The sequence below is a fragment of the Ornithodoros turicata genome, chromosome 5, assembly GCF_037126465.1.
Source record: "Ornithodoros turicata isolate Travis chromosome 5, ASM3712646v1, whole genome shotgun sequence".
In the NCBI taxonomy this organism is placed as follows: domain Eukaryota; kingdom Metazoa; phylum Arthropoda; class Arachnida; order Ixodida; family Argasidae; genus Ornithodoros; species Ornithodoros turicata.
The window spans coordinates 6545307-6563499 of record NC_088205.1 but is presented as its reverse complement, the minus strand read 5'-3'; the positions used below and the strand labels follow the sequence as shown (position 1 = coordinate 6563499).

Genomic DNA, 18193 nt, shown 5'->3' with positions numbered 1-18193 from the left:
ATCATCCTATTCAGAATATTTTAAGTACACAAGTAACTGCTCAGGTTACACTTTTTAACTAACACAGTAACAAAACGTAGATGTTATTCGTGCAAACTATCGTTACAAGAATGTCACACTGCTAAAAACATGTACACAATCTATACCATTCGTATGTACACATATCAGGCAAAATTCGTGTGAAAAATTTCTTGCGATTATTTACACTATTTACATAACCACTATGCCACGGGAGCTGGTACACCGGTATGTGACTGGCACATAAATGCGCACATGCTTCCTCTCAGTGATGTGATTCTGCACAGGGATTCAGTTAAGCGGCATGTTCGCTCTGTATTCGCCCTGCACAAGTATATATAACGGACATCTCTCCGAATTAGGCACATATGGAGTATGTATGCAGCGTGAAACACAACGAGGTTCGGAATAAGTATGTTTATGATCTCACACAGCCCGCGGCACGGTCCCCTATTTAGCCCTAATTCTCCGAGTCCTTCCCTTCGAAGTAACCGAACGCTCTAAACAAATATGCTAGAAATTTAATTAGCTCCAAACTGAAACAGCGCCTTTTCTTCTGGTTTATTTAAAGCTCGAGACTCGGAAGAGTAAACAAGCCTCGGGGTACAAAGACTGTTAAAAATACTGGGAAGCCCGTCTGGGGTGTGCTTAAAACAATACTGTGACGTCGTCGTACCTGATGGAACTGTTGTTGAGATAAGCTAATGTGCTTCCTGGGAGAAATACACTCAAAGGGAATGCCTCTGAGGTGTGTTTGCTCGTGAGGGATTTATTGGGGATCTATTCAAGATGTTTTCAATGCGATCTTGGTAATGGGAGAATACTTATATACTGGTGTAACGTTCCGAACGATTACGGATGTGGAAATGGGATAATGGGTCCTGGTTGAGTGTGAGAGTGTTAAGTTGTGGAGATTTTTCGTACCGGTACCGCGTTAAGTTTCGCTTTCCTTTGAGAACGAAGCTACTGCGGTATCGTCCTTCAGTGCGTGCGCCTGCAGGAGTTCACATTCGGTTGACTGAAGCGGAATTTCATGATACCAGCCAAAGCAGGTGGTGAGAGTCAAAAAGAGGAAGCGAGGAACGTGTTCGTGAATTACTATTACGTTTCCTATTATTACTAATTAATATTACTACGAAGTTGCAATGCGTTTTGGCGCCGGAACGGTCCGTAGAGCACGCGAATTGGCGTGTGGAAGCGCGCGTTAAAATTCCTTGTGCATATACTTCAAAATGTAGCGACACCAGGATTCTAAAAAGTTTGTTACGAAATCGAGACGGTATGGTACGTCACTAGATGTTCATCACCATCTGTTAGTAGTAGAACTACAGTACGCCATGGGGAATAATACGCTGCGTTGTCGATGTTGTCCGTGTACCGTGTGTTGTCCATTCCAAATAGAGAAGTGTCAATACCAACAAATGTGAGTGTGTATGTATGAGAGTGAGGGAAAACCCCCCATTCAATCGTAAGTTATAACGCAGACAGGGAAAAAAAAAAACAAACTTAATCGGAGAGTGCCAACGCTGCTCCACTGCGCCACATATACCGCAGCATGAGCGCGCGCAAAACTGATATCGGGATGTAATCAAGGCGACATATAGTGCTCGCACAAGCGCGATGTCTATGTCACTCGCGTCCGACATTTTTATCGCCCTGGCCCATAACGGTCGCTCTCTGGGTGTCCGCTCCAAACTGCTTCCTTTATTTATGTCCCCCGCTGGTATCGAACACACACACCATGGTTGCACGTCAATATATGGGCCTTCTGCATGTGTGTATGTATACAACCTTTTGAGGCATTCAGCCGGGCGACAAACTGAGTGAAGGAGAAGGTACTGGCGACGAGGCCCGCTTATCGGACTGGCACGGCCTGCGGACAGCGGAGTATTAAAAGTGAAGAATTGGCCGACTTGACTGTCGTCGGTCATCCGCCGGTGAACGATAGAACGCTATACTAGAGAAGAAGAAGAAAGAAAGAAAGAAAAAAAAAGTGTGGATTTCACGAATTGACGTTTGTGGTCTAGAAGCGGGGTTTTCTTTTTTTTTTCGCGATTGGCCGGGTGCCTTTTATCCTGTTTTTTTCCGATTGTCGAGGAGAGGGGATTGACCGTTTTTTTCTTTGCCTGTTCTGCATCGTTTGGAGCCCGCGAACGTGAGCGGTGAAATGCTGTCGCAGAAGTGTGAAACCGTGTATCTCGTTGGCCTAAATTTTTAATGTGAGAAGTTAGTAGAACGAGTAACTCTCATGTGTTTAAGGTTAAATTTAGAGAAACAGTGTTGTTAAGAACAGATTGTTATTATGGTCGTTTCCACTTCCACTTGGAAGTTTTGTACCTTTCAAAATGGTCTAGCTACGCCGTTTTTGTTTGTTTGTTTGTTTTTTCTTGTGACAAGAACGGGGGGGGGACTCAGTTGATCCGTTGGTGATTAGTCTGTCTTCTGATCGCTAGGTGGCGGCTTCGTAATCAGCCAGGACGCCAGCTGCTTGGTGACGTCGTAGTGGTTACCAATAGATGTGTGTTGTACTCCACGAGTGGATATAGTGGGTAAGTTCGTCCACTTTTTCCCGAACATGCGCCAACTATTCCATATTTGAAAACTCTCCCACGGACCCGAACAAAGAGGGAGGTTTGATCCCGTGCACGATAACGCAAACCCTGTCCCGTCACCGTAACTTATTGCTGGCCACACGGGAGACGCACACATCGTGCGAGCTGCTGTCGCCGTTATAACAATATATTCACGGATGTCGTACAATGTAATCGACTAATCTCAACCACCGGGGCGGGAACGACGAAACTCGAGCCAGTTTTCTTTTTTTTTTTTTTTTTCGTCTTCTTCCAGGCGCCCAACCACATAAGCGAACGCTTCTTGAATGCGTTGAACCTTGCCGCCGTGTTCACGCGGACTGTTGGGCGGAATATCCGTCCATTCTCGGAACAACAACACGTCAGATTCCAACAAAGGGAAACAGAATACGCGAGATGGACTTTGCCATTCACGCAGATACAATGCTCCCGCTCACGTTCATTGACTCGTATACGGGGCGCTTTCTGAATACACGGGGAGAATGGCTGAAGCAAGCACATACGGGAGGTGGTGGTACAAGAAACTCGATCGAGCCCGACAGCCCAATCGTTATCAATAGCAGCTGCGCGCGACGCCTCTATGGGGGAGGGTAGGAAGGAACTGTATATATATACGACAAACCGTCATGCAAAACAGATGGACAATAGAGGACCATAAGAGGGCCTAATTTTGTGCACCTCACCGCGGGGTGGCACTGGGGTCCGAAACGTCGCAGATATACGGCTCTGAACTGAAACGCTGTTTTGACGCGCTTAACCTTATCACTCCCTCTCGCGGCAAGGTGTGGCGACGGCAATGAAAGGGTGGGATAGGACGACATCATTTTCCTTCCATACTTTCTTTGTCGCAGGTTTGGTTGTCTGGGATTTTTTTTTTTTTTTTTCGTTTAGGCGCCGGGGCCTCATAAAAGACGGGACGACAATGAAAAATGCCGACAAAAATCGCGCGTTAAGCGGCAAATAACGTAAAAATAAAAAATGAATAAATAAAAAGAACCGAAGAGAAATAGTTTTATGAAGACCTGCGTCTTATTTTGTAATATCTCGGGGGGATAAAAAACGGCTCATGCCGCGGCGTAGAAGGAACTATTAATTCGCGGACAATGCAGGTTTAGGAAGAGCAGGCCGAAAGCGTTAGGGGTTTTTGAGGTGCGTGTGAACGCCATTAGACAGCACGAGGGGGCTTCGGCAGAGTCACGCACTCCTTTGTGCAACGACAAATTCGTGAAGATGATGACCGCTCGCTTCGCGGACGGACTTGGGTCAGAGAGGTCAGGCTTTTAGTAGAGGGTATACGATGTAGGTTGTCATCCCATACAAAGAAGAAGAAGTAGAAGTGAAGGTCCGCGAACGGCCTTTTGCTTTCGTGATGGTTTAGATTCACTCGCAATGTGGGCTAGCAGTGATGGTGGAAGTGTGTAGGTGGTCGCCTTTCGAGGAGAGAATGCTGGGAACTATTTTATAATTGTGTCAGAGTCATTATACGTTGAGGAGGATGTATACTCGGGAACGAAGGATATTTTTGAAGTACAAAACCGTACAAAGGGGTCTGTAGTTAGCAGGCCTGAATTTTGTTGCGGCATTCAGGATTCATGGGGGAAAAGCTGAGACTGTCGTTTAGTTTAACGATCTGGATAAAGGTGTCTCACAGACCAGAGGGATGCGAGAAATGAGTGAGGATGTGCGTTTTTTTTTTTTTTTTCGTGCAACCGTTGAAAACCCTTCATGAGTCAGTGTATTGGTTGACGCATCCTCACTCATCTCGAAAAGGAAACGACGAATGTTGCTGCGTGACGCAGATCAAAATTAACGTGGCTTGTGAGGTGAGGGAAGTCTGATGCCTCACTTTACGATATACGGACCACACTGAGTCGGTGATATGCCGAAATGAAGCCGTTAAGAATCCACCGCTTAAAATCCCATATATCCAAAATCCCAAATGGCTGTAGCGTAGCGTTGCGCGCATGCCTATAGCTGTGTGGAGCCCCCAATCGCGTGGTGAATTGTCAAAAAATAAAATAAATAAAAAATAGACTAACCTAACCTGTATTATTGCCTGTTGGTATATGGGGTACGGTGGCATTTACTCATTTATCTAGCCTGTTGAGAGTGCAGAAAAAAGCCGTTCGTGCAGTCGATAGTGCTGGGCACTTTGTCAGTTCTGGACCACTATTTAAAAAATATAATATTCTTACTGTGACGCAGCTTTTTACCTACAAGTTGTTAGTGATGATCTTTTGTGGAGTGTCTGAAAATCGAGAATCCTTTTTTTCATCCTTCAGTTTGAGTGCTCACTCTGTGCCTTATCTTCTCCGACATTCATATAAATTACGAGTTCCCACTGGCAGTACTAACTACTCTCATGATAAGATAAGTGTGTTAGTAGCTAAGTATTACAACGAATATTGTAACCAATTTTCTAATGTTTCTCTTGCTGTGTTCAAGAAAAACATAATGCGGACGTTGATGCAATGATCACATTACTCTTTTTTTATTCCCTCCTTGTGCATCTTTAACTGTTTTTTTTTTTTGCGTTTTACTTTGTGTTACTTTGCGTGTAACCTTGTGATATTGTCCTGGTGTTCTCGCCCAGACAGGGATTTGGTTCCCTTTTGCGTAGCACCAGAAAACAAATAAACAAGAAAACAAGAAACCTAACCTAACCTAACAAAATTCTGACTGTTTCAGCTGATCTGCATGATGTGGCTGCCATGCTAAGCCTAACGGCAGCCAAAGACCTGTCTCTTACTCACGAAAATGACTTCTACCGACGTCAAAATCACGCACTACTACGAGGTTTGTCAGTTATATGTATTATTCAACACTATCATTGAGTTATATGTATTATTCAACACTATCATTGAGTTATATGTATTATTCAACACTATCATTGCGTCATTCTTCATATTAAAGCTTTAATTTAGAAATCTGGGATTTTAAACGATGGATTTTTAACGGTGCGGTATCGTGGCACCCCACTGGGTCGTCGTAATGCAGGTTTCCTGGGGTGGCGCGCTTGAGCGCGTATAACAAATGCCGCTATGTACGGCGGGCTGCCACAATCTCAGTTCCAACGTGGCGGCGAAATAAGAAGACTGAGACTCGCGGCCAAACGAGTCTGGCACAACATTTGCGCTTTATCCCACACAAAGGGCGAGATTCACGCCCAATAAATTCAACGTGAATGGCGACCGCGGCATCCGTGCAGGTCAAGATTTTACGACTTTTCCCAGACTTTTACCGTGAGCTACGAGCGACAGATTTTATTTGGTTTCGCGGAAAACCTAAATTGCGCCTCGCATTACGCGTCTGGCTCTGCTCGTACCGACTCTATGACATTGCAGCGAGCGTGAAGGGCTAAATGTTGGCTGGTGCAAAAATGTCGGTGGGTTTTCGTTTCGGACAAAAATACTTCCGGTAATCAAGGATGTGGGGCGTGTCTCTGTGGAGTATTCCAGGTAAAGTTGTAAACCCAAAGGGTCGAGGGAACGGTGGAAGGGGTTTTATTATTGGGGTTCTGTGTTGTAAATTTGGGAAGGAGCGGTCGCCAGTTTCTAATTTGAAGGTTTCTGAAAGCCAAAGCGGCAACCAAGGAAACATCTTTTGCGCAAGTTTAAATGCAAGACAAGCTCTAGTGAACAAGAATTTCAGTGTTGTGGCTGAAGTGACGTCACCATACGTATGACACAAAAAAAACAGCGCAGTGACAGGACGTGAGTAGGCGTACTGGATCTCATGGGAAAGGAGGTGAATGGTTTGCATGCTCACACTGTTATCACCTCTATTATGAATTTGAATAGCTTCGAAGATGTCCCTGGCCCTTTTATCTCGATATCGACCTAACACCACGAGTGTCTTCAAGCAGAGGACGACATCCGCAATCACGGCAATGAATGGCTAGGTTGCTCCCCGTGTGTGTATCCCAAGCAGCACAATGTACTGAAAGTCGAGTGCAATAGGGCCATAGGGGTGGACGGGTAAGTGAAAGGCCTTGAACAGACTCGGGAAACTAAAAACCGTTGATAAGACACGCATACCGTCCACCCCTATTGTCCTCGACTTTCAGTACATTGTGCTGCTTGGGTAGTGTCTCTGCGCTGTGTTTTGTGTCAGTATCTACCAACTCTACCCACACCGTTGCTTTGAATCATACGTATGGGTAAGTTTTTTTTTTTTTTCTTAGTGGGAGGGATGAGCTTGGGGGTGGCAGAATTCGTCGGAGAGACTATATAGTCCACCCACCTATGCTTCCAGTGATGTGATGTTTTTTTATTCCGTGTTAGCGCTGCGAAGCGACTGTGGCTATAAGCACTACAGGTGACTACATCACAGGCTATAGGCCTGGCAGTCTTGCCTTATATTTTGCGATGTATGTGTGTATAAATAAAAAATCCTGAATCCTACACACGTGGGCTGAGGACAGGAGTGGGGGAGTTAGTATGCGTCCTGGGCCGACTTCATGTGCCGACATTTGCCTGGAAAGCCTGCTGGGAAAACCCGAGACAGCACGACCGGTGCGGGAATTCGAACCCGTGTCACTTCCCAGTCTCGGCGTGGAAAGCGACCTCCCTAACCACTATGCCATGGGAGCTGGTTGATGTGGTGTGATTAGTGTGATAGAAGAAGAAGAAGAAGAAAAAAAAGGGTAGTCATTAGCCTAATAGTCGGTTGCATTAATTTAGCTTTAACCCATAGATGCAGGCACCTACCGGCGTATATGTTGCGATGTTTCGCCTTATGTTCTTCTTCCCGCTCTTTTCAGTATAGAGCAAGGAAATCGACGTTCCCGTACTTTTCCACTCACTTTGAAACTCTCCTCTCGTTGTATCCGAGAATACAAATGTTTTGCAACGTCTGTTTCCAAATCGCTTCTGTACAGTGACAGCGTGAAAATAAGAAATGGGCGAGGACGTAATTGAGTTTCCCGGAAACTCGACATGCTTCGATCAGGAAAACAAAGTTTATTTCGAAGAAACGCTCTTATTTGCAGGAATCCCGCTCTTTTTGCTTACCAGTCGCTTTGTAAGCCTGACGTGCCTCGCGTGTGTTACTTCAAATAACCGAGCTGTGCGCAAACATTCCGTCGCTGTATTGTCATTTATTTTTCTCATCGTCCTTATTTTCATGCCAAGTGCTTCCCTCTACCAGCATCTTATTGTATATCCTTGGCCGGAACGTTTGCAAGGGCAGGTTTACGAATTTGTGGCCACTTTAGGCTCTTACACTCTAAATCTTTTCACACCTTTAAAGGTGTAATAGCGTGCATGGCGCACGCCTTTTTAGGTGTAATTTTCGTAACACCATAATGGAGCACGGTTTCGCACAAATTTTCTTTACTCAAGTGTTGTCTGTCCTCCAAAAATTCAGTCTTGCAATATCTCAACATTGTTCAACAGTATTGTAGACACTTGCGCGTGCTCGATTATCGATAGCGATGCATATGTGCATTAGCTCGTACCTACGATATCCAAGACATAATGAAAGCAAGATTTGCGCTGCCACTTGATCTTTAGTAATGCTTTCCGAATTTTGTAAAATATCACCCTGGAGATGCAATGTTACGCAACCAGGTTGAATGTTCATAGCGCACACCTTTAAAGGTGTTAAAAAGTTTACAGTGTAGGTAGCTCAAAACGCGCTTTTTGTATCATCAGCTCTGGTTTGCGGCTCCCAGAAGTATACCGTCTTCCTGAGTACTGACACTATATAGAAGAAGCGCACTATCGTACCTTATTCCGCACGGTGTTTTGACAATGCGAGCCATTTATCAGAATTATCAAGAACATTTAAATGTTCCGTGTACATTGCCCATAAACTGGAGCGCATTACAACGACTGTAATGTTCACTCTCGCAACGCTGATACGAGAACGCATAAACCATGCTAGTCCAACACGAGCGTCGCGAACATAAACAGGGTGAGAGAGAAAAAGAGAAGCACCTTTGAATTCTTCACCCAAAGCGCATTAGGAGTGGAAAATTGAGGCAGTTTCTGACGACGATGATCATTAGGATGATTAAGAAAGCGAGGCGCCCTGGCGGCTAATTATTAATTCACGCACCGCGTTGTTTATGGGCACCATTATGGCGGTGGTGGTGTCTGCCGTGACTGTGTCTACACAACGGCGCCGTACACAGCCGCTATTTCCTGGCCTAATACGTTCCACGCTTGCGGTGACGTATGCCACCTCTTGTTCAATGGTACGCGGCCTCGCTTAGCACACCGTTCATTGCTGTTATGTGCATTGCTGTTAGGTTAGGTTGGGTTGGGTTGGGTTGGGTTGGGTTGGGTTGGGTTGGGTTAGGTGCCGAAAAAAGCTTTAGGCTTCAGAAAACCACATGTGGAGGGTGTAGCAAATGTGCATACGTGCGGCGATTGGAACGGTGCAGTGCGAAGGTACTGCTTTAATGATGGAATATGTATCTGCGTATACGTCCAAGTTAAATGGGCTGCGCAGAAATTGAGCGCGTTACGCGAGCAAGTTCTTCTAAGATGGAAGGACTAAGAAGTATATAGGGGACCGAGCAGCTCCGACCTTGCCCCTCGCGGATATCATCATTCAGGATTCTCTTTGATGCGGCTCCTCCGAATGATAAGATGCTACATGCACGAGCACTTTACTAAGTAGCTCCTAGAAAATCCCTAGGGCAACACAGGGATGAACTCCGCCCCTGGCGAGCGTTGGCCTTCGGATACTTTGATATTTAGCACTCAATGGTTATTTGCAGGTGGTGATGTTGCTACTGTATAGGAACACCACCACTTTGCTATAGAGCCATTACGAGACCGACACATCTTGGTGCGCACAACGGAAGGTGACACCGCGCTTTCCATCCCGTCCGTCGTGGTGTTCCGCACAGGGAAGTGTATTGAGTCATCTCCTTTTTAATGTTATAATGGCTTCGCTTCCCGCCCAGCTTCGTTATCGTACGCTGTTTCACGTCCCTCCTGCACAGGCTTCGTCTCAACGTTGCCTTCACTCCCCAATTCAAGTGCCGAATCGGATACTGTGACAGTTGCCTATGCTCCAAATGTGGCGTTGAAGCGAACATTGAGCACGTCCTAATCGAATGTAAGCTCTACGAAACGGAGAGGCGGCAACTCTGTGCTCAGCTGAGTGGTGCTAGCCGGCAGACGTTCAACCTGGCTGCAATTCTTGGCCCATGTCAGAGCCATGTCCAACACCGTCGAGGACTTCTGATGTTCTTGGAGTTCCTCTTGGCTACCGGCTTGCTCCAGACGCTGTAGGGTCCACCCCTGCATCTCAAGGACCATTGGCGCTTCTTTCATGTGCTTCTTCCTTTTGTGCGACGTATAGCGTTGCGCAACCAGACGACGGGAGTTCGAGTTGGACTTGCACATAACTTCATTTTCATATTTCACATCTCATGCTTCTCGTGTAATGGGGTAGGGTACTGCTCTCAAGCGGTGAATCACCCCAGGCCATAGTCATGATTTAGTTGTTGTTGTTGTTATCGTACCCGCATCACTCTGTACGCAGACGACATCTGCATATGGACCTCTGCCACCCGTCGAGACACTGTCCAACGCCGGTTACAATGCGCGTTGGGTTCTACGAGGGGTGTTCAAGTCAAACTGGGACTTTCTGTCTCCTGAGTGTGCAAATGGCTGACTCTATACTTCTTTTTCGTCATTTTCACACGCGACAGGCCTCCCCGTTCACCACGTGGTGGTCCAAAGTTTGTGCAAAACAGAAGACACGTGCTGGACAAGATGGCCGACAACGAGGTGAGCGCGCACATCGAACAGCGAATTGTCATGAAGTTTCTCGTGAATGAAGGCGTAAACTCATCTGAAATTCACAGAAGACCTCAGGCTCAGTATGGCCACGATACACTTAGCCGCAGCAAAGCGTTTGAGTTGCATAGCATTTCACTCCTGAGTCTAAACGCGCATCAAAACAGTGGAAGCATCCGGGCTCACCAGCTCCCAAGAAGTTCCGAAGCACCTCGTCTGCGGGTAAGGTCATGGCCACTTTTTTCTGGTACAAGGCTGGCGTTCTTCATTTTGATTTTCTGCCTGTCACCATCAATAGTGCATATTACTGCCAGGTTCTCAGAGATGTGCATAAGGCGCTGAAGCAAAACCTGCCGGGCCTCATCACCAAAGGAGTCCTCCTCCTATACAGGACAATGCACGCCCGCATACCGCGCATTTCACGACACGCACCTTACAGGAACTTGGCTGGGAGTTGCTGCCACATCCCCCTTACAGTCCAAACCTCGCCACCAGCGATTTCCATCTCTTCGGGCCACTGAAGGCGTTACTTGGGGGCCGCCGCTTCAGGTGCGACGACAAGGTCGAGAATGCGGTCCGATCATGGCTGCTACGCGCCGGTAAGAATTTCTACGCGGCTGGCGTACAAGCTCTTGTGACACGCTGGGACAAGTGCATTAGTGCAGCTGGGGATTACGTTGAAAAATAAAACTTATTTCACGCCTGTAAGTTCATTTTAGTTTTGCGAAAAATGAAAAGTCCCGGTTTGACTTGAACGCCCCTGGTATTATGGAATACCTTGCCGACCGAGGCTGATCGGTCTCCCCTGTTAACACCGTTGCCATGGCATTCGTCCGACGCTCATTCCAAAAGTATCCATTGTTCGTCAATGAGGCACCGCTGCACTTCGAACCTCATTGCAAGTACCTTGAGTACCTTAGCGTGACATTAGACAGAGGCATGACGTGGTGCCGGCACGTAAAAACAATAGACATACAGTCAGAACACGAGAGAGGGAGTCGCCCGTGTGGACGAAGTTCGGTGACAACAGTTTTTATTATCAGTTTTTCTTTTTTTCTGTGCTATTTTGTGCCGACGAGAAATAAATTTTATTTGCTAGAAAATTAGCTAGATATATGGAGCCCAGAAACTGAACCATCTCAGCGTTCTATGGAAGAAGCAACACAGACACGGGGTAACATCCCATGTCATCATCACTCCTCACTCCTCCTTCATTTATTGTTGTTGTTGTGGAAGACGCGAATTTAACGGGTCGGGTGCGGATGTAGAAGTTGGTCGTCGTTGCGGATCGGATGCGGATGTCAAAAAGCTCATCCGCGCAGGGACTTAGCGCCAAGTAGAAAAATATTATTTTTATTTTATTTTTTTGTCGGTGCTCTGGCGTGCAAAAACAATGCTTGCATGATGTAATGATGCACGCCATAAATAAGCGTCTTAACTGATTTAAAAGGATAGTTCTCTCTCCAAGCATCGATTCGTTGATTTCTGTTGCAGACGACAGTACATATTCCATGATAGGCAAGCCTGAGCGACAGTGCATTTCGAACTTTATCAGGTCCGTCCATTTGATCGTGCAAGATCGAGCGGTATGATTTATTGTAGGCATCTGGAAGCAACGAGAACCACGCAAGTAGGCTTTCCATCGGAGAATGACGCGTGAGCCGGTGACGCGTGAACATGTGACGTCGAGAGGGCGGTCCGTTTCCCTGGCATCGAGATGCGGCTTCCTCTCGCCAGCCCTGAAGCAATGTCACAAAGCGTCACGAAAATACGTCGACTTCGAACGAAAGGGATTGACCTAGAGTTGTTCATTGTCTATCGCACACAGCACGTTTTGTCCAGTTTCGTGAGGGAGCGAAATATCCCTTTAATGATTTTTACGTTTTTTTTAAAGACTTAGCGCATGTAACAGAAGACGCAAGATAGAGCAGGCAACGGCAGGACGGGCGATCTCGGTGTGAACAGCATCATCTTTCTGTTTCTGCATGGGCTCTCCCGAGTCACATGTTCTGCTCGGCGAGACGCTATACTACACCGCTTTTAGGAGTATATAGCAGATTAGTACGACGTTCCTGCGTAGAGCTAACAGTTAACGCAGCATATAACGCGCGCCTTTGTGTAAAGGACGTCAAACGGAAGCCACTTTCCGAAATACTCTTTTTAGACATCCCGTTCTTTTTACTAAAGTCGGGGGATTTTCTTACCAAGCCGAGCTACTTTGAGAAAGGGGATAGTCGTATAGACGCTATTGTAAACAGGACGAATATCGCCTTTAAAAAAAAAAAAAAAGAGCAACTTTGTGTGCACTTGCTCGGAGTGGAGGCGCTTATTTTAGGACTTGGGCATTATGTATCGGTGAATCTGCGTTTGAACGTATCTGCGAATGTCCTCTCGTGTTACCAAGTGTTTTCTTTTCGCCTGAAACTGCTTTCTTTCTTATAATGGAGTGCTTGACCCGCGGCGTTTTGACGCGTTGATGTTTCTTTGTCGGGCACTGCAAGACGTATATGGGTGTTATGGAGCCGCGCAGTATTTCGATTGATGGAGGGATTCTTTGGACGTTTTTTTCGAAATGTACAAGGATTCTGAAAGGATACGTTTCGGCACTGATTTACGAGTGTATCGCAAATAAAACCTGGGAACAAGTGTTCCTGTGGGTGTACACGAGAGTGGGTACGATAGGAACAAAAATGTGAGACAAGAAGTTCGTTTATGGATTCTGTCTTTCGATTTACAGCGGCGAGAAAGATGGCTGTATCTCTCGGCCTTTATGAAGTGGTAGGGAATGTTCGGCGTGTTTGGCGGAGGTTTATATTTCTCCGGATTTATGGGTTAGCTTGAAATGAAATCTTTGAGATCCCAGGAAGCGTCCTAAATAGAACCCGCAAGTTGGGGGATAGATCTTTGAAATTACAAATACAAACATGTATGTACAAAAATTACAAACACGTGCAAGTGATTGGCTTGTAATTGTTGCAGTGAATCTTTCCATCCCATCGTCAATTATACATAGTTGTTGTTGCTGGCTTGCAAGATCACCTTTCAAATATGATGTCGCAGTATTGAGCCTGCCGCTGGTGAAGTAGCTATTTTCGTGTTCAACCAAAGAGTGCCACGCAATTTCAATCCGTCTCAGAGCTACTCCACCGGAGATCTACCGTAGGTACCGCCTGATAGGGCTCATAGAGTTTCTGTGTGGGTGCGCTACTCGTCCTGGTGGTGGTGGTGGTGGTGGTGGTGATAGGGCTTGCCGTTGTCGGCCTCACGTATGTGGGCAACGTCACGACTCACGCCCTGGGGGAATGTGCGTCCTGGGCCGACTTGTAAGGGAACTGTGCCGACATATGTCTGAAAGCGTCTGGGAAAAACCCCAGACAGCACAGCCGGCACCGGGATTCGAACCCGGGTACCTCCCAGTCTCGACGTGACATGGCCAGCACGCTAACCACTGAGCCACGGGAGCTGGTGCTACTTGTCCTGACGTATAATGATGCGGCTAGCTATTGCAGCCAATATGCACAAGCGTAGGGCGGGGCTTAAACTGACGTACTTGGGTCGAACACGGCTATAAATTCACTGCTTTTTCAATGCCTTTCAACCTGTTCAATGAATGAGCGTCGCTATTTGTGCGGTAAATAATGCACCATTTTATTCTATGCGCAACTAAATAAGCACCGACTTTGCCTAAACTTTATGCCGACTCTCAATATCTTTCGCCGATTAATTATGTTAACGTACGGCATTCTAGTGTCAGCAGATATGCCTTATCCTTCCTCCACGACGGCTCCTAATTGGCTTCCCCCACCAGCGATTGAGATATATATATATATATATATATATATATAAAAAGAGAGGCTGGAAGCATGCAACGTCTGAATGAAGGAGCAGACGGTATAGTGATGAAATTAAGGCGATGCTGTGAACCGTACACACCTGCCGGAAATAATCGAATTTTTTTCTTCTGCCCGCACGGTCTTCGTCATCAGTTTTATCTGAGCATCCATTAATCTTGCGGCATTAATTCTTCCGTCTCAACTCAAGCGGGGATGCACCCGCGCTGCACAAAACGAGAGAATCGCTTTCTGGAGCAGAAACCGCCCGGCGGAAACCCCTTAGGGCCTTGCAGAAAGGGATGTGTGTGCTTCCTACATGCAGGGACATACATCATCCCTGGAGGTCGTCCCGTCTGGCTCCGGAAGAATCCCGGCCGGTCGCGGTATCACTCGATGGTGGATCTTGCGCCAGTAGTCCTTCAAAAGTTTGTTCACTCCTTCCGCATATTATATGAAGTTGTTGTGAGCTGATGTATGAAGGCAACGCTTCAGGCCCTTTGTCAGGCCCGGATTCATTCACTCTTTTTTTTTTCTCTCTCCCGTTCATAACGTCTTAAGTTTGTGCTCTAGCGAGATAGCCGAATAAACCCTGCTGTCGTTTGTTCATCTTTTTTTTTTTTTGTTTAATATGTGGGAGAAGTTCAGACATGTTGTGATGTTGACACTCCCTTAATACACATATATGTGCCGGATATTGCGACATTTCTAAGTTAAAATTGGGGATGTGCGCGGGGAGAAGGGGGTTGGGTTCGGGACTAAGACAGCCATACACCATACGCACGATTTCAATGCTACCATACAGTCAATATGAATTGAAGCACGGGGTCACGAGTCACGATAGAAATTGGGGTGGAGGGGGGGGGGGGGTTATGACGTCCGCACCACCCCTCAGATACGCCTCCTAATTACACTCGACTTTCCTCCGCCCAGATCTATGTTTTGAACGGGAAATGTCAATTTGCGTAGCAAGTATCAGCCTGCACAATGCTGGCTCGCTTTAAAAGGCACCCCCCCCCCCCCCCCCCCCATTAAGTCGCCACTGTCGCGCGATTTTGGATTGAAGATACATTCCAGCTCGACGTTCCGTCGTGTCTAACAGTCTTTATCTGAGAGACGATAATCCCCAGAAGCCCCGCAGACTGCGCGCAGCGTAACGCTTTAAACAAAGCCCCCTGTCCGCAGTTACGTTACAGTTAGCATTTCCAGATTCGATACGAGAACAAAAGCGGTGCTGGCTGGTAGAAGTCTGTCCCATACAGTTGTGGCACGGAAGTTGTGGACTTAATTCAATGCAAGCCACACAATGGAGCTCGGAAAGTGCGCGTGGGATTCGTGTCAGGATTGCAAACAATCGCGGCTCCCAAGCCAAACATTCCCCCAAGCGATCCAGCGGGCATCCTGAGTTGGACGAGCGCATTGTTGGATGAAGCACCAATGTTTATTTCTGTGTTGCGGGGGAGGCGATGAATCAGTCGAGCAGATGTGCAGAATGGAGTGGATATATTGGCTGGGCGTGAGTGAGTGATATCGGGGATCCTTAACAGCAACGGTGCCCGCGGGGTTGAAGTACAGCGCTATTCTGACATGCATTTTGGACAAAGCAAGGGTCCACCTTTGAACGGGTCACCGCCAGGAAACTATAATTGTCGCTGACAATTAGATAGCAGATGTCAGGGAGACGCGATAATACGGTAATTTTTCCGCAGCAATTTTACATTCTCTCGTCTTGTGGAAGTTTTGCAACTCATTCGGTTCGAACGGTACCGAAGACTATAGGGTTTATTGAAACAAGCGAGGTGTATGGTGCCATTGCAGGTAGGATACAGTTAAGGCAGTGATTAAGAACGCAGTGTACTTGGGAAAGCGACCAGCTATAATATACTCTAAACGTATTTTTATTCGCGACGAATTAATTTTCGCGATTCGCGCATTCAGCCATTTGCGAAATTATTCGCGAGTATTTCATTTCGCGGTTCCAGGGCTGTTTGCTTTCGCGGGACAAACGTCGAGCTCTGTTCGCGAGTACAATCTTTCGCGATCTTTTAGCGGTCGCGAAATTCGCGAAAATTAATACGTTTGAGGTGGCCCTGACTCGCTCCTTTCAATGCAGGTACACACTTGATACTATTCTCTATATACATACGACTGTCAACTATATACCGCGAGCGATTGTCCCGTAGCCGCAAGGGACACCGAATGGGGATTATCTAGTGCTTGTAGTTTTGCACACAGTGGTAATCGACTCCGTAACTATGCGGTTGTTTGAATGCCTCGTCCAACTGAAGTAGAGCAGGTTAGCCTTGACGACGATTATTTGTTCTCAGCGTGGAATGCGTGTCGCACGTTGAAGGCCACCTTACACGCCTTTCGCAGAAGAATGCAGGAAGCTGATTAAATACTGGTTAGGTCTGATACAGTTACGGTTATTATGTACTTATTAAGAAAATGCTGCGATGGTATTCTGCGAGCCTTAGCAGGAACAACGGACACCAAGGTAAAGGTGACTTCTTCGAAGGAAGTTTCGAAACTTGGGAACACATAGAAAACTAGGAGTTCGGAGATTATGTTATGTAATGGTTTGGTTTGCTTCGGTGCAGGAAGAAAAATATGGACACGTTGGCTGCTCTTGCTGCTCAGTGCTCTTGTTTTTACCTTAAGTATACCATTGAGCCCGGTTCACACCATTGCGTTCCAATAGGTGCAGGTTGCCGTGGTAACCAACCTGGGCGTCGCCCCGCGTATCATAGGTCATTATGGGCCGCGCTTTAAGTAGAAGAAGAAGAATGTCAACGCATACTCACGCACGCGTTGGAACGCAATAGTGTGAAGCGGGCTTAAAGGCCGGTTAAACGCATACGCTACACAAACGCATACGTTAAACGCATACGCACGCACGCATTGGAACGCAGTATTGGAGAGGCATGGTTCACACTATAGTGCGTTCTGCTGCGTGCGGGCGCCTGCGTGCGTTGTAAGCAGTCCGTTCCGCTGTTCACCTGCGTCCGAATGCGTGCGTCACCAAACCGCAAGCCAATGAGCGCCGAGCGGGATTTCCACTCCGATGGCCGCCATGTTGAAAAGAGCCTCGCAGAGAGAAACCTGCGCACGCTCGGAAGGCGGCCTCGCGATTCGTCCTCCGCTTGCAGGCTGCTGCGTGCGTCAGAAAAGTTTCGCTCGGGCGAACTCCTTGCGTGCTGCTGCGGGAGGTCGCGCACGTATCTGTTGCCACGGTAACCAGCGCACGCACGCAGCAGAACGCACTACTGTGAACCATGCTTTAGTACATCGTACGCTATCGCCTTTGCGTAAGGTATAGCGCAGGACCATCAACGCTATCCCTCACGTAAGCAAAGGCGATAGCGTACGACGTACTAAAACTCTCTTGTGTGAACCCGCCTTTATGCGTGAAAGTAAATAAGTGTGTGCGAGCACGAAGAATCAAGAAGATGGCATGTGGAAGTATACGCGACGTCCATCAGGGATTTCATATATGTGCCTAAATATTAAAACATGGCGCATAAAGCCATTTCGGATCACATTTCGTGGCTGTATGTCCGGTTTTTACTGATACCTTTCGAGGCTTCGAATTCGTAGCAATCCTACAGGGTGTACTCAGGAAAACTGACATCATGCAGTGAGGTCGAAAGCGAAAGAAATGCTGTACGAGCCAGAAGAAATAAAAGTATAGAAGCTAGCGCGCAAGGGGATTTATAAAGGATATACGCTATATGTTTTGACGTCCTTCATTTTATTTTATTGTTTGTTCACTTCCCTATTTTTTTTTTTTTTCGAGGACAAGGGAAAAATATCTAGCGGATATCAGCGAGGCCTTGTTTTTGCCCGGCTAAATAATATACCGATCTTTTGGATTTTTTTCCTTTTTTTTTGTTTCTTAGGCGCCTCGATGCCATTTTGATCGATGCCATTTTTAAGGATTAAAACGTGGATGGCCGGGTACGGGGAGTTAATCCGAGGATTTGGAAATGAAATCGCC

General features: G+C 46.8%; 2 protein-coding genes across 7 annotated transcripts in view; one reads left to right on the top strand and one right to left on the bottom strand.

Moving 5' to 3' along the window:
* The window catches only part of LOC135393833 (uncharacterized), a 366589-nt gene that overhangs the window by 192430 nt on the left and 155966 nt on the right, over positions 1 to 18193 (top strand). For 3 of the 5 annotated variants that reach the window (XM_064624137.1, XM_064624136.1, XM_064624135.1), the window contains one exon: positions 5298 to 5405. The exons of the other annotated variants lie outside the window; for them this stretch is intronic. In XM_064624137.1, coding sequence (XP_064480207.1) covers positions 5298 to 5405 — 108 coding nt within the window. The remainder of the gene's footprint in view (positions 1 to 5297; positions 5406 to 18193) is intronic. 5 annotated transcript variants of the gene reach the window in all.
* The window catches only part of LOC135393832 (uncharacterized), a 260444-nt gene that overhangs the window by 197478 nt on the left and 44773 nt on the right, over positions 1 to 18193 (bottom strand). The window lies entirely within an intron of this gene.